The sequence below is a fragment of the Hyperoodon ampullatus genome (genome assembly GCF_949752795.1).
Source record: "Hyperoodon ampullatus genome assembly, chromosome: 3".
Classification (NCBI taxonomy): Eukaryota; Metazoa; Chordata; class Mammalia; order Artiodactyla; family Ziphiidae; genus Hyperoodon; species Hyperoodon ampullatus.
Window position 1 is genome coordinate 118,642,435 of NC_136916.1, and position 27,997 is coordinate 118,670,431.

The 27,997-nt window shown below is 33.9% G+C and overlaps 1 protein-coding gene across 1 annotated transcript in view; it reads left to right on the top strand.

The window, feature by feature from the left end:
* MIPOL1 (mirror-image polydactyly 1) overlaps window positions 1–27,997 on the top strand; it is a gene marked incomplete at its 5' end in the record, with an annotated part of 262,383 nt that overhangs the window by 139,095 nt on the left and 95,291 nt on the right. The window contains one exon of the mRNA XM_079699165.1: window positions 12,565–12,659. Within this exon, the coding sequence (XP_079555291.1) occupies window positions 12,565–12,659 (95 nt within the window). The remainder of the gene's footprint in view (window positions 1–12,564; window positions 12,660–27,997) is intronic.

The window sequence follows — 27,997 nt, forward strand, 5'->3', positions numbered from 1 at the left end:
CTGAGAAATCACAGAATAAATTCTACGGCCTAATAAAGATGTCCAGACATTAAAACCAACAGTTTACTCCTCTATTTGCACATTTTGCTAGCTTCCATATATCAGGAGCTTCCTTATGAATTATATAGTTTTAAATATTACAAATTTTCATGGGAAATTGGTTTCATAGAAATGGACCATCTTTCTCTTTTTTTGTAATGTGCTTATCTCTCTTGTTTGTAATTATATAAATATTGAAAGTCCTGTAATTACATGGAATGTGGCAAGCTTCTGATTTTTCATATTGGAAAGCCAGAGTGCCCAAGTGGCAACCTAAGTAATATTTCTATAGAAAGTTTGCCTTTGTTCATTATTTTTTTTTAATTACAGCCTCTTTTGGTGAAATGACTTATTAGCATGGTTTTTTAGTGTTTCTGTCCCTATTAATTGTCCTGATGCCTAACTGAGGGCGTTCAGAACTGATAATCAGTAGCTTTTGTATTTAACTCTGGAAGAACAAGCTGCTTATGATGACCCAACAGAGACATGAGGAAGGTTTGTGAAAGGGGTGTATTCATCCAGCTCTAATCCTTATTTTCAGAAAGACAGTGTCTTTAAGTGTTCTCTAATTAGTGAATAGATATGGTTGTAAATTCTTGTAGATACCTCTTTTGTAGGATAGAGATGGATGCCTGGCTTGTTTAAAATCGTTGTTTTACATTTCTTTTAAGTGAAATTTTAATATGAACATTTGACAATAGAAAATAGGAAAAGTAATTTTTATACATATAATTATTCCTATTTTATTAGTATGCTTATTGTGATGTTTCTTTTTTAACATCATCATAATTGGAAACTTGAATATTGTATAAGATGATGTCTACAAAATAAAAATAAGGTTTTATGTTTTGTTTTCCTGCTTGCTTGTTTGCTTTGCTGATCTCCTTGTGTACATAAAATAATGTTTACTTCTATGAAGTAAATTCTTTTTGGGTTTGGTAAAATTGCTTCTACCAGTCACTGAGGAAATGTAAACTAGGGAACAAGACACTGATATTTAGTCCTACCAAGAGGAAATATATTGCTTCAGTGAACTGAATATAAAACATTATCAGTGAAAACACCTGGAAATCAAAAAGAACAGATTTTAGTTATGCTTCTCTTTTTCAAAGAACTTAATGCTTAGCTATTATTGTTAGTACTAGAGAAGTAAGTTGGCAGTGACATTTGAAATATGATAAATAAAAGCCTACCGAATGTCTGCTTCTACTATTAGCACTTGTCTGATTTCCTTCTCCAGAAATTGCATAATGGAAACTACCATAGGGTTAATGAGAGTCAAATACACAACCTTACTTGTAATAAATATATTCTCTATAACTGTGTAATGATAAAGCCATAGTTATTGAAACTACCGAAGTTATTGAAACAGTGGTATAGGAGCTTTTTGCCTTTATCACCTGTATTATTAATTGGAGATAATTACTACAGAGCAGCTGGCTGTTGGTTTTAGGGGGCATCAATTGTTCTTCTCACCCAACTGTTGGCTAATAAGGATAGTCAACACATCTGTTTCAACAGCTGGTAATTAACAAAAGCCTAATTGCTGCAACTCTTTTAACATCCAATCTGTGAAAAAGAAGGGATGTAGAAGAATATTATTTACTTTGTGCTTTGCGCTCTCTGAAACCAGTTTCTCTTTTTTCTCTCTCCCTCCACTTTTTTTTCCTTACTTTGAACACCACTGCCTTTGTATGAAGCATTGAATGGCAAGAGAACACAATATGGTAATCCAGAGCTTAACTTTTTCAGATCTTTGTTGGTGTTTCTTATTGCAACATTTCTTTGCTAACTTGCAAGATAAAATGGATCAAAAGCATTTTGAGTAGTTCCATACAACAGTTAAAATCCGCAGCAGTGTGCCCTAGGCTGTGTTGCTGTTGTCTGCAGCATCCAAAAGGAAACAGGGAATTCTCTTTTTTTTTATGCTTTTCACATGCTTAAACACAACTCCCAAATAATTCCACGTTCATATACAGAATTTTCGTTTAAATTAATGTTTATATTGATTAACACAAATGAAGTCAGGTTTAGCAGTTTCTCTTCCTTTGTTTTGTCATCTCTTAAAAACTTCAGTTGCTTTGTTTAATGACTCTGTCAACTTAAAGTATTCAAGAAAACTTAATTTGTATGTGAAATCGTGCTTCCTCTGTTTTTCTTTAAAATGTGTTTTGGTCTTTTTTAAAACTTTGTCTTTAATTCAGATAACTTCAGTTATCTCTTGTTGATTTTTAAGATGACTAGGAAATTTACTGGCTTAGTGTTAGAAACCAGAGTAAAATGGTTTCACAAATGAGAGACTTATAAATTAACGTTTCTTTTCTTTGAAATTTCTTAGTACTCTTATTTAATTATGAACTATTTCAGTAAAAATATCTTTCATATAACCTTGGTTATAAAGCTCTATATTTATGTTTTATATAATTGTAATTTTTGCTAGTTACATATTAATGTTTACCTATTTAAAATTTTCCATGTAGAATGTAACTTATTAAGATGTTGTTTTCCTTTGTATAAGAATATATTTTTCCAGTTATCATGGCTGATTTTTCAGTAACCTTTTCCATAGTCTTAACATTTTCTTTATAGCCTATATATATAAAAACTTTTCAATTAATGAAATTTTTAATTTTAATTAGAGATTACATGATCATACTGATTTTCCTTTTAATACATTCATAAAATTTGAGATTAATGTTAAGGTTAATCTGATAGATGGTGATTATGGTACTCATTTAATATGAGTATTAGAAAATTCCTTAGCAAAAATCTTACTCAAGTTCACTCGATTAAACTCGCTTCACTAACTTTTCAGTTGGCAATATTTCTACGCAGGCAGTTCTTTAATTGTCGTTAGGTATGTTGAAAGGTATAGAAGAAATTCTACCCAAGTAGAATTGCCATGGACTGAATTGCAGATTGCATAATTTCAAAATTTTTTGCTGGCAGGACAAGTTTAAGTTTAGTTCAGCAGGTGTTCAGGTGGTGAAGTGTATTATAGATGTAGTGAAAAAACATATAAGATCCTGAACAAATAAACAAAATACTGCTGACTAAAATTCTAACTAAACAGAAGAGCACCAGCCTGTAGAGAAATGTTTACAACTCCTGTAAAGGAGGGGAATATTGTCATTTTGGGAAATGTTTGCATCTTGAGTTTAAATAAGAATTTAATTTTCTCTGTGTGCTCATGTTCTTAGGTAGTACCAGAGAGAGCAAGCTTGGTGAAAGGAATGTATCATGCCATGAGAAAGGAGAACGGGCTTTTGGGGGGAACTCACATTCCAGCTGATGCTTTAAGTGTTTTCTTGCATATAATTTTTTTTTCCAGAGGAAATAACCTCAAGAACAAGTGGTGTGATAGACAGAAAATCAATAATTTAATGGATGTTCTCTGAAGACTATGAATACTGCATGATTAACCTGTTTTCTAGACATTAAAAGAAGCAAATCTCGGGCTTCCCTGGTGGCGCAGTGGTTGAGAGTCCGCCTGCCGATGCAGGGGACACGGGTTCGTGCCCCAGTCCGGGAAGATCCCACATGCTGCGGAGCGGCTAGGCCCGTGAGCCACGGCCACTGAGCCTGCGCGTCCGGAGCCTGTGCTCCGCAACGGGAGAGGCCACAACAGTGAGAGGCCCGCATACCGCAAAAAAAAAAAAAAAAAAAAAGAAGCAAATCTCATTAAATGATGGATAGATTATTAGTGAAGCCAGTGAGATGGTCAGTGGTTTTGTACATATTGGTATAAATGACTTTCGGAGGTATAGTCAAGAAGTCCTGGGAGCCAGACATCTAATGGGATCTAACTAACAACAAATTTAAGATCAAGGTAGCATCTTCTGAGATAGAGTTCATTCAGTGGAAAAGATAGAGCCTCCACAGCCTGAATTAATGGACAAAGAAACGGTTCAAAATAAATATGTTAAATTACTTATGGCTTAAAAATTGAATGATATCATACACTAAAAATAAAAATACAAAAATAAGACTTTAAAATAAATGACAGTGAGCAGAAAAAGAGCTACAAATTGGAGTAAACTACGTTACCTTTAGAGTCATCACAATAGGATATAACAGCTTGTTAAAAGTTGGAGAAGAGGTTGGCAAAGTAGTTAATGTACAGACTCAGGATTGTTTATTTAATGGATAGTTAAGAGTTCTGTACTCAAATTCTGGTTCTGACACTAACTTTTATTTATAACCTTAAAACCTGAGAGGTTCAAGTAAATAATTTCCTAAGAAGTGGTTCTGCCACCACAAGGAATTTTTTTTCCTTAAGGATTCATCATGTTAGAGGTAGTTAATGGGGAATGATTCAATTTCTACTTTTCAACATTTTATCAATTAAATAATTACTTATATATACTTTTCTCCTTTAAAATAAGGAAGACTATGATAACTTCTAAGTATTTGTTAAATTAGAATATGTGGCAGTTATTGGAAATCAGACATCTAACAAGCTTATAATATAGTTTATCACTCAACTGAACCATGCTAGCTGCTGTAGTGATTCTGACCATTAAACTGTTCTAAATAGTTTTCATTCTTATATTATATTGTATTTATTGTAGAACAAAGAGGCTATTGTTTAAAGACAGGAAGCAAAAGAAATACTAATCATGTCACACTAGTTAATACAGAGCTTAAAAGTTATGATATTGAAAATATCGTTAGGGTGACTGTGTTCAAAATTTTACTTTACATTTCATATATTTGGATTTTAGACTGGATAGCCACACAGTGGGTTGTTCTCAGAGAAGGGCTTGCAAGTGGCAATCTGATACCTTCTCGTATCTTTTCTATTTAAAAGCAATTCAGGAAAATTATTAAATTATTAAAATAATTAAATCCAGTTAATGTACCAAATGTGAGAATTCCAAACATTAAATTATAAAAACAGTTTGGTCTACTTTTGATTGCATAATGTGTGTTAAATTTCAGTATAGGCTTTTCCTTCCTGAAGTGTGGCAAAAACATACTGTGGTGACCATTGTGCTGCTGACCTGCCAGTTCCTGGACAAAATCTAATTCATGCATTGCTAGACTCACAAAAAATAGAGGAAAGCTTCCAAAGATTTTACTTCACCAAAAAATTGGGAGTTGAACCAGAAACATCCCCCTCTCCAATGGTAAGCAAACCAATGTACCCCAGCTACACCAGGGGCAAACATCTATGGAAGTACTTTGATCTTCACTTGGGATCCCAATATGAGCCAGAAACTGCAGCATTAATCCAGACTTCTTGAACTTTATCTAGGAATTGTCCCCACTGGCTCCCTGATGAAACAGACACAAGTTCTCCTGAGAGAAAGGCATCGCCAATTTAGTCCAGCACAATTCCATAAATTATTATCTGGAAAATGTGAATTCACAACAAAGGTCAATCAAGCACATGAGAAAGAAAACCATTATAAATGGTAGTCAACAGACACAACAAACCCAAAAAGAGAACACAAAAACACAATAAAGTCATCCGTAGAATATAGAATAGCTATGTACGAAATGCTTCAATGAATATTTAAATAAATAGATTATGAATCACAACTATGTGAATAAACCACAGTGTTTTCTAGGAAACACCAGGCAAATCTGAAAAAGAATCACATACAATTTTCAAAAAAAGAAAAAAAACATGAAAATAACACATTTTCAGACAACTAAAAATTAAGTTAGTCATTTTCAGCTTTGTATTAAAGAAACTTTCTTTAAATAGAAGGAACATGATTCCATAAGGCAGGGGTCCCCAACCCCTGGGCCATGGACTGGTACCAGTCCACAGCCTGTTAGGAACCAGGCCACACAGCAGGAGGTGAGCAGTGGGCAAGCAAGCGAAGCTTCATCTGCCGCTCTCCATCACTCGCATTACTGCTTGAACCATTCCCCCCACCCCCCAGTCCTTGGAAAAATTGTCTTCCATGAAACCAGTCCCTGGTGCCAAAGAGGTTGAGGATGGCTGCCATAAGGAACCTTCCAACCAGGAAGGAATGAAACACAAAAAAAGTGACAAGTATAAATGCACAATGACTCAAGAAAATAATATTAATAATGTCCTTTGGGGTTCAAACCTAAATAAGATGAATTATAATACATTTAAAGAACAGTAACAAATAAATTGGGAAGAAAGTAAATAGAGTTAAAGGATTTTAGGTCCTCCCATTGTCCAGGAATATTAATATTAGATTTATGATAAGTCAACTTGAGTCTTGTAATTTCTGGGATAGCTGTTAAAAGAATGTGAAGGAAGCATTATGTTCAAATAAAGAAGAGGAAATGTGATAATAAAGGAACCCAAAATATAACAAGAAAAGGTAATTTTAAAACAAAAATGTAACAGAACTAGCAGGACAAATAGAAAGCACAAAATAAGAATGTATACTTAAGCCCAAATCTAGAGGTAATTACATTAAATGTAAAATGATCAAATGTCCCAGTTAAAAGACAAAGATTTTTAGACTGGAAAAAAATACAGGCAAACCTCATTTTATTGCACCTTGCTTTATATTGTGCTTCACAGATACTGAGTTTTATACAAATTGGAAGTTTGTAGCAACACTTTGTCAAGCAAGTCTATCAGCACTGTTTTTCCAACAGCATTTGTTCACTGTGTGTCACATTTAATAATTCTCGCTATGTCAGACTTTTTCATTATATTTGTTACGGTTATCTGTGATCAGGGATCTCTGATGTTACTATTGCAAAAGGATTATGACGCACTGAAGGCTCAGATGATGGTTAGCATTTTTTAACAATAAAGTATTTTTTAATTAAGGTATGCACATTTTTTTAGACATAATGCTATTGCACACTTAATAGACTACAGTATAGTATAAACATAATATTTATATGCACTGGGAAACCAGAAAATTCATGTCACTTTGTTTATTGAAATATTCACTTTATTGTGGTGGTCTGGAACCGAACTCGCAATATCTCTGAGGTCTACCTTTATGCTGTTTACAGTAGTCGCGTCTAAACCTAGGCATGTAAAGAAGATTGACGTTAACAGGATATAAAAAAGATACGCCATGCAAACACAAATAAAAAGAATGCTGTTGAAACTCTATTAATATCAGGGAAAATAACCTCTTGTTATTTATCCATTGTATGTATAATAGTTTGCATCTGCTCACCCCAAACTCCCACTCCATCCCTCCGCCACCCACCTCCCCCTTGGCAACCACAAGTCTGTTCTCTTATGTCTGTGAGTCTGTTTCTGTTTCACAGATAAGTTCATTTGTGTCATATTTTAGATTCTACATGTAAATGATATCACATGGTATTTGTCTTTCTCTTTCTGAGTTACTTCACTTAGTATGATAAGCTCTAGTTCCATCCATGATGCTAAAATGGCATTATTTCATTCTTTTTTATGACTGAGTAGTATTCCATTGTATATATGTTATCTTCTTTACCCATTCATCTGTCAGTGGACATTTAGGTTGTTTCCATATCTTGGCTATTGTGAATAGTGCTACTATGAACATAGGTGCTACTATGAACGTAGTGCTACTATGAACATAGTGCTACTATGAACATCCTATGTATCTTTTTTTTTAATTTATTTTATTTTTGGCTGCGTTGGGTCTTCATTGCTGCATGCAGGCTTTTCTCTGGTTGCGGTGAGCGGGGGCTACACTCCCTTGCGGTGCTCAGGCTTCTCATTGTGGTGGCCTCCCCTGTTGTGGAGCAAGGGCTCTAGGCATGCAGGCTTCAGCAGTTGTGGCATGGGGGCTCAGTCGTTGTGGCTCGTGGGCTCCAGAGCGCAGGCTCAGTAGCTCAGTAGTTGTGGCGCATGGGCTTAGTTGCTCCGCGGCACGTGGGATCCTCCTGGAACAGGGCTCGAACCCATGTCCCCTGCCTTGGCAGGCAGATTCTCAACCACTGCACCACCAGGGAAGCCCCTATGTATCTTTTTGAATTATAGTTTTGTCTGGGTATATGCCCAGGAGTGTAATTACTGGATCATATGGCAACTCTATTTTTAGTTTAAGGAACTTCGTATTGTTGTCCATAGTGGCTGCACCAACGTACATTCCCACCAACAGTCTAGGAGGATTCCCTTTTTTCCACACCCTCTCCAGCATTTGTTATTTGTAGACTTTTTAATGATGGCCATTCTGACTGTTATGAGGTGGTATCTCATTGTAGTTTTGACTTGCATTTCTCTAATAATTAGCGATGTTGAGCATCTTTTCATGTGCCTGTTGGCCATCTGTATGTCTTCTTTGGAGAAATGCGTATTTAGTTTTTCTGCCCATTTTTCGACTGGATTGTTTGTTCTTTTTTGTTCCTGAGTTGTATGAACTGTTTGTATATTTTGGAAATTAATCCCTTGTCGGTTGCATCATTTGCAAATATTTTCTCCCATTCCGTAGGTTGTCTTTTCATTTTGTTTATGGTTTCCCTTGCTGAAGCACAAATGTTTTTAAGTTTTATCAATTTAGGCAGCACACTTGGCAGTTTCTTTATAATGTATATAACTTCACAGAGTATGTAACTTTTAAGTATATAAACACACACAATTATCATGGGACCCAGCAATTCCAGTCCTTGGTGTTTATGTAAATAAGAGAAATGAAAGCATATTTCCACAAAATGATCAATATGCAGATGTTTATAGCTGCTTTATTAAAACTGCCAAAAGGTGGAAACAATCCAAATATTCATCAACTGGTGAATGAATATACACATTGTTGTACATCCATGCAATGGAATATGCTCAGTGATATAAAGGAATGAACTACGGATACATGTAATAATATGAATGAATGTTAAAAGCATTAAGTAAAAGAAGCCAAATTCAAAAGGCTGCCTACTATATGATATTTTTATGGCGTTCTAGAAAACGGAAACCTATAGGGGTGAAAATCACATCAGTGGTTTCCAGGGGCTGCATGTAAAGGAAGGACATTGACTGCAGTGTTGCATGAAGGAACATTTTGGGGTAGTGAAAATATTCTGTATTTTGACTGTGATTGTTATTATATGACTCTATACATTTTTCAAAATTTACACAACTGTACATCAAAAATGGGTGAATTTTTACTTTGTCTAAATTATAACTCAATAAGCCTGCCTAAAAAAATTCATCCACGTATATACTTACATATGTGATGCATGTTTTACTTCAATAAAATTTTTGCCTAAAAATTCAAGTTTAAAAAGTGCTATACTTCTGTAAAATGTTTAGCATACAGTTGTCCATACAGTCGTCCCTCGTTATCTGGAGGGCATTGGTTCTAGAACCCCCACAGATACCAAAATCTGCGGATGTTTACATCCCTTATTCAGCCATCAAGTAACTGTGGATGTGGAACCCACAGATACAGAGGGCTAACGGTATATAGAAATTCTGACTCACTGTAGGCTTTGCTCAAAAATATGTTTTTAAGTATGTTTATCCAAAATTTCAAGGTAGAATATAAATATAAAGATTCCAAATAGTAAGTAAAAAGGGGAATATAGATATTTTAATCCAGTATAAGTAGAGGAAAAAAGAAACAAAGGAAAAGGATGCCAAATATGAAAAACATGTAAAAATAAGTCCAAATATATCTGTAATCCCAATGTACTGCACATGTTCACGTGTGAAAGTAACTATAATCAGGATACACATATTAATACAAATAAGAGTCAAAAGCATAATACTGTCCAAAAAAGCAATTGTCTGCGAATGTGTAGAGTATCATTTATATAAAGTTTAGAAACGTGTAAATAATCAGCTGTATTATCTGTAAGTACATAACTACATAGTAAATGTATAAAATATTCTTGAAATTGATGAACCCAAAATCATGGAAGTGTTTCACTTTGGGGGTTGGAGGGAAGGAAGGGAATGTAGCTAGTGAGTGCAACACATGGGTTGGGGTGGAGGATTTCTTTTTTAATAGGAAGCAAAATAACAAAAATTCTTTTAAATTTAAAACAAGGTTTTTAACAGTGTGTAAAAAGTACCATCAATATTGTAAATAGATGTATTTAGTTGCAAATATACATATATGCTTGTATGTGTATAGGCTATTTCTGGAAGGATATACAACAAATAGGTAACTGGAAATTTCAGAAGGAGATTTGTAGTACTGAAGATTGGGGGTGGGAGATTTACATGTAATTACCAGAAATATGGGAAATATGATGACAGAGAAACAGGAAAAGTATGTTGTTTGCTAATTTTTTGTTTTTGAGATGAAATATATTTTTGACTTGTAATGTGATGGAATTATATGATATTAATAATGGAAGTAGGAAATGCAGTAGACGTAAGTGGCACATTTAAGTTAGTTAAATTTTCTTACATTGCATATACCATAAATCCAACTCAAACTAGCCTAAGCCAAGAAAAAAAAAAAAAGATTTATGTACCCAGGAAGTCCAAGAAATGGATCTAGATCTGTCTGGTGTACCGGGATCCAGGATACAAATGACCTCATCAAGATTCAGTTTTCTTCTGGGCCTAGTGGGGTGGACTACTCTGTTTGAACGATCTAGATCAGATATACCTGAGGTAGTGGGGAAGGAAGTTCATCCTAGCCACCAAGACTGAACAGGATCACTGTGGCAAAGTTGACCAGGTAAGCGTATATCTGATAAAGTAGCGGAAGGAGCTTGTAACGCCAGAAAGTTTATAATAACTTTGAACATAGTCACCAGGGCCTAAATACAAGATTAGGCATTTGGAATTGATAAATTAAGTGGATTGCTATGAAGCAACACCAGATCTTCGTAGCCAACTAAATATAGGAAGAGAAGTGAAATATTCATTATTACCAAAGCACGGGAATTTACAGTTCTCACGGTCTCATTTTCATTGCAGAAATTTCTTAGGCAGAATCTTCGTTACGACTTTTTCCTGCTAGAACAGTGTTGGTTTTGTTTCTTAGTTTGGGTTTTTTGGGGGGGTTTAGGTTTGCTTTTTGCAGAAGTACCAGGTACAAAATCTTCAAAATAATCATCTTTTTATTAACATTGTCTTAACATTATTAACATAAACATTGTCACATATTTATTTAGCAAATTCTCAATTACCTGTCAAATAGTTGATATTTCTTAAATTACATGCAACAGGATGTCTGATGTTTTGTAAGTTGAATGTGATATATCCTTTTTTGGGCAATTCTTTTTGATTTGTTATTAGTCACATTGGGTATCTGGTCTTCCAAGTTACCATTTCAATCACATATTATAGTATACTGAAAACTGGCAAAGCTGTTAATTATTGGCATCAAGAACCAGCTTTACATGCTTTTTAAATAATTTTTGAGACTGTTTCATCTATAATTCTAGAATGTGACATGTTGAAGCAAGCACTCAAACATCTTAAATTTAATTAAAAAGTAACTCTTTGTTAGAATTTGCTAGCCCAGATAGAGAACTAATTAATTAATTTAGTGCCTAATTTTATATACAAAGATCTAAACTGCTGCATGCTTTTATAATCTGCATTATTAAAATAGAAAAGTGGCATTGTCTAATGTTCATTTATATTACACTCATTAATTTTCCTATGATCAGATTTCACAATTTGTCTTGTGACTTTGTTCTTATGCAAGAAAATAATTTCAGTGAAGTCATATGATTTCAGCAAAATTAGTGAATTTCTGCCTCCAACTTTTGATTACTTTTTAATTATTACAATTAGTGTAGTTTGTGAGGTATGTGATACCAGTTTGCTTTGTGTTATCTATCAAACACCATTTAAAGTGAAAGATAGCCTTTTCATGGAAATTAAACTTTGAATAAACAAAACTGAAATCTGACTTACCAGTACCATACTTTAAATGTTGGGTTGATAACTCTTTTTGACTATGCCTGAAATTCAGTGGGAATGATGGTTGGAAGGTAGCAATTCTTTTTAAATTACTAGTTTGAACCCTATTGAAACACTGATTAAGACTCTTTAAAATTTGAGTATTATAGGCAGAGGCGAACAATAACATCCCTTGAATAAAATATTTCTAACATTCAAGATTGCTGCCATTCTCCCTTTAGAGATTTTTTTTTTTTTCCTGCAGAAAAGGAATTGAAGAGGTTAAATCATATCTGTAAGAATCAGGTTGTAGTCTTGTGTATTTTTTTTCATGTTAAATATCAAAGATGACTTAACATATTTAGAATTTTCTGAGTTTCTATTAATAAAGTTAAAAGAAAATCTAGCAATCAGGCAGTGGAGCCACATAAAATTTATATGTGAAACACCCACTGCGCTTATCTCTAGATAATGCTCTGAACCCACGTTCCACTTTCTGAATTCTGTGTATAAAGTTAAACATTGCAGAAAGGCATATATCTGATGATACAGGTGAATAAGGTTGAAGTTTAGTAATGAGCAAAGTTGGTAAATTTAATATGTTCATGTCTTTAGTATTTCTGTTATTAATATAATTGGGTTATTTTGTGGGAAATTATGAACCACTACTAAAAATATGATAGGTTTTAAACTCCCAGAAATTAAACTTCTATTCATACTATAGTACTGTATTTTAATGTACCAAACTAATATTAAGTTTCTTAAAATATTAATTGCAGGCAAAGTTGTTAGCTATGCAACAAGCCAGAGAAACTGCAGTTCAACAATACAAAAAACTGGAAGAAGAAATCCAGACACTTCGAGTTTACTACAGGTAAAATTCTTTTTATCCTAGGCATAAATAAATGTTAGTTTGGGAAATGTTTCTACCTAATTTTATAGTGGTGAATGAGGAAATACCTCAATGAAATTAAACATTATTCACTTAAGACATTTTTGTAGTTTCAAAATGATTCAGGCATAAAATATTAATTATTGTACCTTTTTTCCTTCCTGTATTTGGTAAAGTATAAGTTTAGACTCCCATTATAAAATGGGAATTATAAAATTTACATAACTCTTAACTAGTTGTCTAAATGGAAGCTGCTTAGCTCTTGAACAATTGCTCATCTAAATGGCACCTCTAAAATGATGGCATACATTTTTTAAATAGTACATGAAAAGCAGTTAATAATAGCCTTTCACCTATCATAGTATGAGAAGTTTCTAAAGGAAGGCCACTAAAGGATTCTTAAGACTTATTTAATTTATGCTCCAAGAGTAGTTGTGAAATTAATTCAGTAGGTCACACTGGCATTTTTTAATGAAAAGAAATAGAATAGAAAATGTCAGAGTGCAGAAAGGGTAAATATTGTTTTGTGATATTTTTGTTTCAGTTTTGTGTTGTGTGAGAGAGAAATAAGATTGTGTCTTGGGCTGTATTTAAAATATATATTCTCGGGCTTCCCTGGTGGCGCAGTGGTTGAGAGTCCGCCTGCCGATGCAAGGGACACGGGTTCATGCCCCGGTCTGGGAAGATCCCACATGCCGCAGAGCGGCTGGGCCCGTGAGCCATGGCCGCTGAGCCTGCGCGTCCGGAGCCTGTGATCTGCAACGGGAGAGGCCACAACAGTGAGAGGCCCGTGAACCGCAAAAATAAAATATATATTCTCACAGTGGATCATAGTCTAAAAAAAAAAAAAAGGTTTGAAAAGTGATGTACAATGCCCTGCGTATTTTTTAATACTCACAAAGATTTTAAAAACCTCGTCTGAAATGTAAGAATTCACTAACTGGGGCTGTAGGTTATTGAAAGATTTTTTTTTTAATTTGGTCCCCCTCTTAAAATATAAGTGCATAAAATGTAATTAAATCAAAATCAGTTTTACTGAAATAAAATATGTGCCATTATTAATACATTATTAATATATTAATAATTAAATAACTAGATCTAACAGCAAGTCTATTAAAAACTGTAATTTCAAAGTAGTAATGACTGTAAATGGTATTTTGAGGATAACTGCAAACACTGAAATGTGACATGAAAATACCAGTGGTTTCTATGGCGTAAACTCTCAAGAGCCACTAATAATACTACTATAGTTTGTTGCCTGTGTTCATAATTGTAGGAAATACTGTATTTAACATGAGAGTGAAAAATAAAGATGAAAATTTTTTCCCATCCTCCTGTGAAGAACCCATGTTTTGGAGCAATGTTATTGACATATACAGTAATTGGTTATTGTTACGGGTTGAATTGTGTCCCTCAAAAAAATATATTGAAGTCTTAGCCCCTAGTACCTCAGAATGTGATCTTATTTGGAAATAGGGTCTTTACAGAGCTAATCAAGTTAAAATGAGGTCATTAGCATGGGCTTTAACCCAGTATGACTGAAGTTTTTATAGAAAGTAGAAATTTGGACACAGAGCCACAAGCATAGAGGGAAGACTATATGAAGACCCAGGGCAAAGACAGCCTTGTGCCTGGAGTGATGCATCTACAAGCACATGAATACCAAGGACTGGCAGCAAACACCAAAAGCTAGCAGAGGCATGGAAGGATTCTCCCTTATAGCTGTCAAAGAGGACACAACCCAGCAGAAACCTTTATTTTGGACTTATAGCCTCCAGAACTGTGAGACAATAAATTTCTGTTGTTTTAAGCCCCCTAGTTTGGGTACTTTGTCACAGCAGCCCTAGGAAACTAATACTGTTATCAAATACCAAGTATGTTTGTTTGATGACTGCCTGTGGGGAATCATTTGCTTGCAGTTAGAATCAGTAGGCACATAGGTAAGCAGAACCCTGATAGCAGTTGAAGACATCCCATCCTTTTTTTTTTTTTTAAGAGAGTAAATGTAACAGTCTTTCCTCTGTATTTTACACCAGTGAATTCTCAACTGTAACTGTGCATTAGAATCACTTGAGGAGCCTCTAAAAATCCTGATCCCCATCCCATCGCAGGCCAATTACTTCAGAATCTCTTGGGGTAAGACTCAGCTATCAGTGTGTTTCAAGCTCCTTAGAAATTCCCATGTGCAGCCAAGTTTGAAGGCTGCCATTTTACATTCACACTTCAGTTAAGTGCATTAAATTAGGGTTGCTTCTTGGTAGAATAATAGAAGCATTTATTAAACCCTTTATTAAGACTTATGAATAATGTGTGATTTGTGCCCAGACCTTGGATATTGCAGTATGGTATGTAGTAGTTTCATCCCATTGGTAGGGAGAGTTTTTATGGAAACCTCTCCTGCCGTCCTTGTGAGATAGGACAGCAGGTGCTCTGTTGTTAAAGTGACAGTGTCTGAGAATGCTGAGAGCAATGCTATAACCTTGCAAAAATTGACTTTACTTACTGAAAAACAAACCTTGATACTGGTTCTTGATGCTCCTTCTCTTTGCTGAATTGCAGAAGATTATTGAAAGATTTTTGAAAATTATGAAGCTTAAACAGTTATCTTTCAAAGACTTTTTTTAATCTACATGAATCTAACAGAGCTAAATAACCTCTTCTAAACAAAAAGTTAACAATTATTGGCTCAAAGATAAGCTTCACAAGGACCCCTCTCACTGATACTTTTAAAAAAAAATCTGCTAATGATGTCGTTAAGCTACAGGGATTTGCAGTTGACAGTCCTGCCTTGCATGACCTTATATAAATGAACCTCTCCAAGACCATTTCTTTTTTGTAAAATGAGAATTATAGTATGTATCTTACAGAGTTATTTTAAGTATATAAAGCTCTTAACACAGTATTTGGCTTGTTGTTAGTGCTCAACTAATGTTAAGATAAACTTATTTTTACAACAAGAAGTCAGTGAGGTAAGAGTAGAATCAAAAACTATGATATCACTGAAGCCAAGGATGGAGATTTTTTTTTAAAAAGTCAGATGTTTCTGAATGGTTAAGTAAGATGAGGGCAAAAGTATCCTTTTTGTTTGAAATTAGGTGGTCATTAGTGACCTCTACAAGAGTAGTTTTAATAGAGTATTAGGTATAGAAGCCAGTTTTTTGTAAGTTCAAGAGTGATTTGAGGGAAAGAAGCATAGAAATTTGGACTATAAAGTGATCCTTGAATAAACTTGAATAAGAAAGATGTTAATGATAGTTGAGAAGAAAGGAATGTGGGTTAAGGATTTTGTTTTTTGATTTTGAAAAATGGCAGACGCTTGAGCATGTTCATGGCTCATAGGAAGGAGCCAAAAGAGAGAACAGAATTCCCCCAAATTTAGAAAGAGATGGAATTGAGAATCTGCAGAAGGGTTTGCCTTGAACAGGAAGATGGTCACTTTGTGCTTATAGACAGGAGCGAAGGATATAAGAATAGCTGTGAATGTTAATAAATTTAAGCTCACAATTAATAGTTCCTTTTTTTTAAGGTATAGAGAACATTCTGTGAGGATATACAGAAATTTATTTTAAATGGAACAGGAGTAAGATCCCTGGGATGTAGAATCCTAGGAGGGAAGAGGCAATAACCCAAAACAACAAAGCTTAAATTTCCTGGAATCTCAGATTCTGCTTTAAGTGAAAGTAAACAATATTTCTTACACACCTGAATAGATGGTGGTTACAAATCCATACGTGAAACACAACAAATTCATAGAGATATTACCATTTTTTCTTCAAAGTTTTGTCTGTTATAGAGGACAAGGGAAAAGTTCCATATTTATTGTGAAGAAAACCAAGACTAATTCTGTAATTTTCATGTGTGTTTGCATGTTTGTATGTATATCATCATAGATAATGGATTTTTAAAATACAGTTTAAGAAAAAATGCACTTTCAGTTATGCAAATCAGTTTTACATGCAAATATATATATACATATACATATATACATACATGTATTTTGTCATGTCAAAGGAAGTTATTCATCAATGATTAAGAAAAAATACACTGAGAAAAATCTAGGAATAAGACAGTAAGCTAGAGCCAGGAGTAAGTCATCTTGAATGTATGCCATGAAACGGGGAAAGAATAAGCCTCAAGAATAAGTCTGGCTCTCAAGACTTTCCAGCAGCCAAAGCAGAAGAGAATATTAGTGTTAGGAGCAGATTAAAATATGCTGATGACATTTATTCTATCTTGCCTTTACTTCTACCAATTAGTGATACTGGCCTTATTCTTTTAAAATTTTTTTCCAAAAATCATTTTCTTTTGCTGGGTTATGCTAAGAGCTACTGTTATTATAAGCATTCCATTTCCCTGAATGGAAATAAGGAATATGGAAGTATATATTGATATTACGAGGTTTCTCTATTCTGTTTGTTTCCTTTGAGTTTTAGAAGACTTTGAATACTAAGAAAAGGAAATGTTGGCCCTTTGTATCCTTTGGCACACTTAAGAGACAGAGGCAAGTGAGGTGAATGGGTAGGGATACTAAACTTACCATTATAACTGATGGCTGTTTCACATTAAAGCGGAAAGGATAGCAGGAGAGGAATAGCAATGAGAAGCTTTAAAATAAATTTTACATATTACTAAAGTGCTATTAGTAAAGTCTTAGTACCTCCTTTGTGCTGAATACTGAATTCATTTGCAACAGCTTCATTAGTCTAAACAGTTTCATCACGGAAGAATCTTAAACTTTTAAGAGTTAGATTTGTATTTAGTAATGATCTTTTCCTGTTCTTTAAACCTGTAGTGCTGCATTCCTAAGCTCAGGAGGCATAATAATAACAAACTCTTTTCTAATCGAGAGAAAGCCTAAGTTTCAATGTTTGCTGATTTTATAGTGCTTCCTTATATTTCCTTTTGCTTAAAGAAAGTATAAATTCAACTGTGTAGATAAGAATGATCCTGTTGTTTAGTGCCAGTAGACTAGGATTTAATATACTTGTAATAGTAGCAGATTATGTTTTAAATTTTTTCTATGTTTTGTGTAATTCCAAGTGAGAAGTTGTGATGCCTTTCAGAACATGGTAAATTTCGCATTCTAGACCAAAAATATTGAATAATGTGCTTCATATTTTAAGGTGATATGTTTCCTATAATTGTAATAGTATTTTTTAAAATAATTAAATAGAATAGTTAAGTGTTTGGCATAGTGAATACAGGACTAAAAATAAATCCTACTTACTGGGTTCATGACATACTACATTTCAAAGTCACAGAAGCCATAAAGGTAGAAGCCATGTAAAATATACTCAAAAAGAGGGTGAAGTGCTTATCTTCTACATTCTTTTTATAAATTTTATTTAGTGTGGGTCTTTTTTTACTTCCTATGTCCATTTTTTTGTCTGTATATATGTTATCTTTAGCAATCAGAAATATTACTGACTGTCACTAGGAACTGGTTGGGTTTTTTGTGTGTGTGTGATGGTGATAGTTTTTCATTCAACTATGTGTTCTTTTAGTCAGAACTACACATCAATTAGACAATCAGTAGTAATGATAGCATGCAAACTCTAGCCATGAAGCAACATTTTTCTCAATGCAAATCCCTCATCAAGAGGGGTTGAACACTCGATCCTGACCTCTTAGTTCTATGTTCTAATCAGTTGTGCTAACTGGACTGCCCAAAGACATAAACATTTTGTCATATATATATTTTCTATAGGGACTAACTATCATGGAGCTGTGTCAAGGTACCATACTGCCAAAGCAGTAATAAAAAGAAAAAAAGAGTACCTGAATTCTTCCATCTTTCCCATTGATCAGATTTTTTTTTTTAATGTAGGCAAGCTGCAAGCTTTCTAGGTTTCAGTTTCTTTAACTTGGACTTGAGGCTTTCTCTGGTTCTAACATTCTGTGAAATTTATAACCCTTTTATATGAGGCAGATTAAGTTTTTTGTTTAGTGATGTTTAGAATCAAGAACTATCTTCTTATACCAATGAGTTGCACCTGTATGTTAGTTACTTCACCTATGAACAAATAATTATGAAAATCAGGGAGATGATTTAGTTGAATGTTTTTTGAAAACTGTAAAGTACTGTGCAAAGGAAATGTATTAATAGTATCATTGATCAAAATACTCTAAAAGTTTTTGCTTTATTGACATATAAGACAACAAATTACTACAGAGGCTATTTCTCACAAAATATTTTATGTCTTCTATGACTTTGTATCCAAACGGACATTTTTTTTGCATTACTGAGTTTCACTATTTTCTGTGCCTTATTCTAACAGTAAGTTATAAGAATAAGACTAAAATTCAACATGTATAGCTCTCAGTTGCTCTTTTTTATTCTATAAAATGGCCCAGCTTTCTCTTTTAAAAACATTTAACAGGGCTTCCCTGGTGGCGCAGTGGTTCAGAGCCCGCCTGCCGATGCAGGGGACACCGGTTCGTGCCCCAGTCCGGGAAGATCCCACATGCCACGCAGCGGCTGGGCCCGTGAGCCATGGCCGCTGAGCCTGCGCATCCGGAGCCTGTGCTCCGCAACGGGAGAGACCACAACAGTGTGAGGCCCGCGTACTGCAAAAAAAAAAAAAAAAAAAAAAAAAAAAAACATTTAACAAAATATTTTGCCATTTAATCATTGTGGTTAGCAAAAGGTCCAAAGTTAGATTGGGCTTGCCAATTATAGATCCTGGAGTTTGCCATCTATTAACATTATTTTTATCAGCTTGAGAAAAATTTAGTTTTTTATTTTGTTAAACAAAAAAGTAACGTGTTTCCCTTGTTCTCGGCACTATTATTATAGTTCCACAGATGCCTGTTGCCTTCTACATAGGTAATCTTTGACTTGTCCCTTTTTACAAATTTAATTAGTAACCAAGTTTTGCTAGATTTTTCCTTGCAATGTCTCCTTCTTTGCAAAGTTCCTGCCTTAGACCAGACTTGTATATTTTCATGCTGAGGCTTTTCTAGCTACTTCATCTACTTGTCTCCATTCCTTACTCCTCTTAAGATGCCTGAAACGTTATTTTCAACCTCTCAATCAGCCATCAACAGTATTTAGTAATACCACTTTACCTATACAATAAATTCCAAACTCTTTAACCTAACACTCATGAACCCTAGATATTGCCGCCACCTCTTTTTTTTGTTGTTTTGCCACCTCTTTTTCTGATTTAGTATTCCACTAATCACCTTTTTACCTTCTGGTTTCATTCATATTTGTGTCACTGATGCTAGTACACTGCCTTACACATAGTAGGCACTCAACAAATATCCGTTATACTAAATCAATTATTACTTGCACTCTCAAAATGAATTGTTCGCTCTTTCCTAGACACACACCCCCCACCAAATTTCCCACTTCAGCGCTTTCTTTTTTTATTATTATTTATTTATTTATTTATTTATTTACTTTTGGCTGTGTTGGGTCTTCGTTTCCGTGCGTGGGCTTTCTCTAGTTGCAGCAAACGGGGGTCACTCTTCATCGCGGTGTGCGGGCCTCTCACTGTCGCGGCCTCTCCCGTTGCGGAGCACAGGCTCCAGATGCGCAGGCTCAGTAGTTGTGGCTCACGGGCCTATCCACTCCGCGGCATGTGGGATCTTCCCAGACCAGGGCTCGAACCCGTGTCCCCTGCACTGGCAGGCAGATTCTTAACCACTGCGCCACCAGGGAAGCCCCAGTGCTTTCTTTTATGTCACCTTATTCCCCCTGGAATACTCCATCTCTAACCTATCAGATTCTTATTGAGCCTTTAGAACACAATTTAAGTACTAACTGTTCTGGTAATCTTTTCTGATCTTCTCAACCAGAAATGATCTCATTCTACCTAAAATTAACTACCATAATTATTCACACTGCTCTCTCACAATACATACCTCATGCTTACCTATGTAATAGTTGTATGAATATTTCTCTTAATTTCCCTGCTAGGGCTTCTATTCTTTATATATAATAGGCCTTCAGTAAATATTTGCCAAGCAAATGAATAAATAATCAAATTTAACACTAGATTGAAAGTTTCTTCAGATTAAAAGTTTCTTCTGCAGAATGGTAGCCTGTGTAATACACGTAATAAGAACAATGATGAGTAAATGATTGGAGATAACATGGACTTACTTCGCCATTTCAGTTAGTCAGTTGTGGGGGTGTGGGGCAAGATGAGGTCTCCATATGATAAAGAAAGTATCATCTGCCAACAAAGTTTCTTTTTTTTTTTCAGGCCAACAGTGTTCAGATATGAAAATCATTATCAGAAATATTTGTTTGGATTTTACCTTTCTTGAAATTTAGGATTAAAAAAAAAGCTTAGGAAGCAGTATCATTATCCCATGTTCATTTGCAATATTGTTTCTTATAGTGAAAAAAACAACACTGGAAGATCTGCCCACTGTGGGGACCCTTAGCATGGCATGTGTGTTAGGGTTCTCCAGAGAAACAGAACCAATAGACTGTGTATATACAGGGAGAGAGATTTAGTTTAAGGAATTGGCTCATGCATTTGTGAGGGCTGGTCAATCTGAAATCTGCAGGACAAGCCAGCAGGCTGGAGAACCAGGAAAGAGCTGATGTTGCAGTTGTGAGTTCCAAGATGCAGAATTCCTTCTTCCTCAGGAGATCTCAGTCTTTCTCTTAAAGCCTTCAACTGATTGGATGAGGCCTATCCATATTATGGACAGTAAGCTGCTTTCCGCAAAGCCCACTGATCTAAATATTAATCATATCTAAAAAATAAATTTGCAACCACATCTAGACTGGTGTTTGAACATACATGCAGACACCATAGCCTGGCCATGTTGACACATAAAATGAAATTAACCATCACACCTGTGTATTTCAGCAATTAGCTGAGGCTTCATAGAAGCTACCCTCTCTAAAAGGGGCATGCATTTACCATTTTACCACATTTTCCATCCTGCCTACTTCATGCATTTAACATCAACTGCCTTAATCATATAGGCATTTAAATTTGTGACCCCCTGATGTATGTTGTGTTCTTACTTAATTATAAAAGAAGTATTTGTACACATACAACTATGCACTGGCCCCTGGCTACCTCTCTAACCTCATTTCTTAACACGTATGTGTCTACTCTTGCTTCACTCCAGCCACACCAGCTCCCTTATTATCTCAAACATTCTAAGAATGCTCCCATCACAGGACTTTGACATTTTTTTCTCTGCTTGGAGTGATCTACCTCCCACCCCCACCCCGGTGTCACAAGTCAGCTTCTCACTTTGCTCCACTTTCTGCTTAAATGTCCCTGACCACGCTGTCTAAAATAACCTACCTCCTCACTGCATCACTCTATTTGTTACTCTCCTTTATTTTTCTTAATAATGGAAATTAATAATTCATTAATAATGGAAATAAGCCTACATGACACTATACTACATTTGTGGATTGTCCTCGAGAAATTAAATTCTGCAAGGACCAGGATTTTGTTTATTCACCATTGCATCTTATACCTGAATCTGTGCTTGGTGCATCCTTAATGGTCAATAAAATTTTTTCTAATACATCAGAAACTCAACAGCAGGTGTTCTGAGAAGTGGAACTGTGTCTAGAAGTTAGGTTTATTATATGTGTGGTGAATGAGAGGAGAGGAAATTTTAACTTGCATTCATAACCTAATCAAGTGTTTGAATTTTTTATGTGTATACATTACTTTTATATAAAAATGAGTTTGCAAGTTTTAATGCCTTTATTCATAATAACCTGCACAAATTAAATTTGATGCCTAGAAGAAAATAAGCTTCTATGAAAAATAGGTCTGTAATGTCTACATATGTGCATGTATAATATATTTATATCAGTGAAGTTCATCTCTTTAATATATTTTATTAGTGTTGTGCTTTACAACACAATCAGATATATAAGGGAATGATAATCCAAAGTAGATTCACTTACCTTACGAAATAGATGCCTATAAATGATAACCTCATTTATGTTTTAAGTTTGCCAAATATTTTAAACGACTTTTTAAAGTACTTTACATTTCAGAAATTCAAGCACTTTAAAAAATAAAATGTTAAGAAAAATATTAGAAACTTTAAAAGAAGTGTTAATCATAACATTCTTCTGCCACTTGGTAGAAGTGGGGGCCCATGATAGGTTAGTGAGGAAAAGGGTGCCTTTTTAAAAACTTCATTCCCTACTACTGGACTGAATGTCAATACTATGACATAGTATGAAAAAAAAAACAGAAAAACAAAACTTCAATCCTATGAACATTAGTTATGGCCAGAAATGACAATGAAAGGAGAAAATTCCTTCATATTTCAAGAGACTTCAATCAGTACAATTAGATTTATTTAGCATGTTTGCATTATAAATGTTTCCTCTTTCTGCATATATACATTATTAAATGTATTAAAGTTTTATTGAATCTAACCCAGTTTAAAATATTTAAAATAAATGGAAATAATAGCTAATAATAAAGACCTTTGTTCAGAAACATTGATTCATTAATTGCAAAAAAAAAAATATCAAAGTTAACTTACAGACCAAGATACAATAAACTGACATCTTTAGCTGCTCTTGATTTTTATAAACTTTCTAATGCGACTGCTGTCATAAAGAGCTTAGTAAATATTGACTGAGGATGATAATGATGATCCAGCAATATTTTTAAGACTGGGTGGCACTGGCAGTACGGTCAGATATCCGGGACTTAACATTGTCTTTTTGCCAGGGGGCCCTTCCACCTGGGCCTCTCCCAAAAGGACAAATGTTTACCTGCAGTTGAGTATTTAAATGTGTAAATATTCCAGTCTCAATTATCTATGAAGTAGTTAGAGTCTTCACTCTTTAAATCATGAAGTAGTTGTTCTTTGAAGTTTAAGGTGATGTTCCAAAAGTTTGCAAAGGTCAAAAAAGACTTAATTGAATGTTTTTCTTGTATTTCCAAACAAAAATGTGTTTTATGAACTCAGGTCAATATTAAAATGTTTTTTTCCCCTTGCTATTTCAGACCTCAGGTATTTATGAAACTTCAGAATTTATTAGGGTTTAATTTACTATTTTCTTTAGTTAAGTTTTAAATGTTGTTATGCAGTATATCTTGTTCCCGTTGGGTTTTTTAAGGGTTTTGTGATGGTCAGTATTCTACTATTATAGTTCCAGTTTTATCCCCAAATAACTGGTTCAGATTAGATCAGAAATAAACAATATTCTGTTATTTCATGAAACAGTGAAGAAATTCAAAAGCCTAGGTATCTTTTTAGTTTAGTTTTATTAGACATTACCGAGCTGATAAAAATTTTAATTTGCTTTAATCTGTAGAAAGTTTAGTTGTCTTATCTAGCTTGGTTAACTGATCTGAACTGTAAAACATAAAAATTTTCTAAAACATCAATTATATGAAAAGATGTGAGAATTGAGATTTTGATCTGGAAAGTTGGACACACTGTTGGCTCATAATTGAGATGTATAAGTTTTCTAACTCTAGTTTGGTTTCATTTGTTCTTTGTTTATTTGTTTTGTTTTGTTGTATATGATTCAAAATTGAAATAACCACTCATCTACTTATTGTACTCTGTCACCTGAAAACTAAGTGAAACCAAGAAGTCAAGTGTTATTCTCTGACTTGATTTTTAATAGATATTTGTTTTGGGTTTATAATTAGTAACATGATTAAAAGGTGACATAAACAGACTTAAGTTATAATTTATATAAAGAAAACTTCGCTTATTTCTAAATCTGAGTTAATTGGGTCTTTATCTTTGTATTAGTAAAATTTTTGTTTTGCAGTCATTCTTTTGGTACAACATAGTGTTTTAATTCCTAGCTAACACTGTAGTAAGACAGATGGTGTAGATTCTGACTTCCTAGCTGAGGTGACCTTTGATAGGTAATTATCTCTCTAAGCCTCAATTTCCTGACCTGTAAAATTGGAATTGTACTAATATCTGAATCATATTATTTTTGAGAGAAATCAAATGAAATAATGTGTGTCAAATGATTTGTACCATACCGGAGTACAGACTTAGGTATTTAATAAGTGTGAACCATTGTTGTTATAATGCCTATGCTGAGTTTATACTGATCTATCATTCGCTTTTCTTTGAGATTCTATTAATGCATTTCAAATATTTTTAGTGTTTTTGGCTCAAAATACAATATCGTGACTGCAATACAGAATCATTTGATTTTTCTTTGGGAACAAGTTCTCACTGGAATTAGAGCGTTAATTTTTTTCTTGTTACGGGACACTTAGAAAAATATTTAGTCAAAGTGATGTGCTTCAACTTAGATTTGGCCCTTTTTGATTAACAGTTTATTTTCAGGTGTTGTTTTTCACACAGGAAAATTCTAATGTTCAGAAATCTATTGAGAATTAGAAATTTAATAGTTCTTCAATTTTTTCTACTCTATGAAAAATATATTTTTATAGAGTACACAAAGTATACCATGTTTTCTGTTTTAAAGTCTACCCCAGAAAATAATAAGGATGTAATTTTAAAGCTATGTTCCTTATTCTTTCTATCTTGTATCTTGTAGTTCAATACAAACATTATCTTCTTCAACATCCTTGTGAGGTATTATCCCTTTTCACAGATGAGGAAACTGAAGCACAGAGCTATAAACTAACATGCTCTAGGTCACATCAGGGCCAGTAACAGAAGTATAAATATTACCTAACCCGTCTTATACTTGGACCTTTTACTCTATCTGCTAGACAGCTTCCCCAACCCCTGCCTCTCTCATAAATAATGCTAAGGCAAAACTTGTACTTCAGCATTATTCTCCTGATTTGGATATGCTTGATATATTTATCACATAAAACACACCTCTGAGACCACGTTAAAGACATACTAAAATGGTAAAAGAACCTGACCTGCTTTGGAGTTCAACAGTCTTTGTCTGTGTTCAGCCAAACTCTATGAATTACAACCGCAGTCAGTGTCTGAATTTATAGACTGCCTCTGAATTTTTTTTAAGAACCTTTAAGCTCTAGCATTATATCATATGTCAGACAACAAAGGTAAATACTATGCTTGAAAGTAATTTTATCCCCACAATCATTTATTTTTATTTATATGTTATGGTATTGTTATTTTATCAGTGCCCTAGCACAATCACTAATATAACATTAACTATGTTTAGAACTAATCATTAACCAAATAACCATTTTCAGTACTATACGAACGTATTAAGAGCCTACTCTATGCAAAGAATTGTGTAGTCTTTTATAGAAAATAGAGTAACAAAGGGTAAGGTGCAATTATTACCCTCAAATAAATTAAAATTAAGTAGAAAGAAAGAAAAAGTATACTCAAAATGAGCATATAAGATTATATGCTGTTAAATAAAATAATTTGGCATTGTCATAGAAAGTTACAGAAGGGAGAAATTATTGCAGACTGAAATAAACAAAGTTTTATGGAATGCTTGGGAATTGAGGTATGAACAAATAGGATTCTGAAAGAAAGAGAGGAGGAGGAAGAAGGGCATTCTAGCCTAGAACAGTAAAAGCAAAAATGAAGAAGTTGTAATGAACATACTGTGTTACACTATGGAATTGAGAGAAAGTTGCAGAAATTTGAATGCTAACATGCATCAGTTGTTGTTGTTGTTTTTCGCATTTTAAAATTTATTCTTCTACCTTTTCCTAGGCATGTGTGTATACATAAAACACATAAATTTGGTGTTTCAAATACATGGAATTTTACTATATACTTTTCCCTGCAACTTGCTTGCATTCAGTTTTGATTCTGTATTCCCTAGGGAAACAGAGCCTTGGGAATCGGGAACTTTTTCTTAAAAACATTAAAAATAAAATTTGTACTCAAAAGAAATATACTTTCTAATTTACATAAAGTTTAAAGCATTTTGAAAGCTTAAATGAATTTTTAAATTTTGAATATATATAAAGAAGAAAGAATGAATTTCACATGTTCCCATCACTTGCCCCCAGAACTATCAACTCCTGGTCAGCCTGGTTCCATCCACACCTTCATGCATATACGCACACTCTCTGGCATTATTTTAAAGTAAATCTCATATACCATTTAATTTCATCTATAAATATTACAGTATGTATCTCTAAAAAATAACTATAATCCATCAACACACTTAGAAACAATTTAACAATAATTTCTTAATATCCTCAAATATCCAGAGTTCAAACTTTCAGTTGTCTCATTATGTTGTAATGTCTTATTAATTTATTTGTTTTAATGAGGATTTAAATAAGGTCCACACATTGCAGTTGGTTGATACATATTTTTTAATCTGTATGTTTCCACTACACCTTTATTTTTTTGGTTACAATTTATTTGTTGAAAAACTGGTTTCTTAGTTCTGTAGAGTTTCCACAGTGAGAATTTTGCTGACTGCATCTTCATCTCATGAGGTAGTTAGCATTGAATAAACTTTTCAAGTTACCATGTTTTTATACTTCTAATATGTGTGTATGTATGTGTGTGTGTGTGTATATATATAGAGAGAGAGAATGTCTAATTTTTTAGAACATACATCATTCACTTCAGTCTTCACATGTTCCTTTTTATAGGTTATTATATGATATTCTTCAATAATTTTGTGAAATTAGAAACAGATTGTTAAGTCAACCTATGAAAGAAAAAAGCAATAAGTGCATGCTATCTATTTTGTGCAAAGAAAGTATTTTATAACATTTTAGTCATCCAAGCAAAATTTATTTATAATATTTATAGTAGAAAATGCAAAATTACAAAAATAGAAGTGAGCTTTAGTTCCACTACCATTTTCATGATATTTTGGAATGTATAATTCTAAACTTTTTTCCTGTGACTAGCTATACAGTACTTTTTTTAAAGTATTTTACTTAATAATTCTATGCCAGTTTCTTATACTATGTATTATACTATTAATTCCTGCATTATCTACTACTTCTCTCATTGTTCTTGACCTGTATATTAACACTAATTCTTAGCTTCTTTCATATTCCTCACAGCTGGTAAAAGGTAAAAACTAAAATAAATATACTATGCCTATTTAAAATTTGACCCACTCTGAACTGAAACTAGAGTTTGGAATCACATAAAAGAGTGTATTGGCACCCATTCAGAAGACTATCATATGAATTTTTGTATAATATGGAATCATGGAACTGTCATAAAATAGTCTCTGAGATGAACCTTAAATAGAAATACAGTGAATTCATTTCAAGCAAGGGAGTATACTGATAGAAAGAAGATCCTCCAGGTTTACACAGTCACAGAGCTACGTCTCATAGTAAACTAACTCAAAATACAGCAGAGTTTTCTTTTTATATTTATTTATTTATTTGCCTTATTTTTTTTTGGCTGCATCGGGTCTTAGTTGCAGCTCACGGGATCTCTGT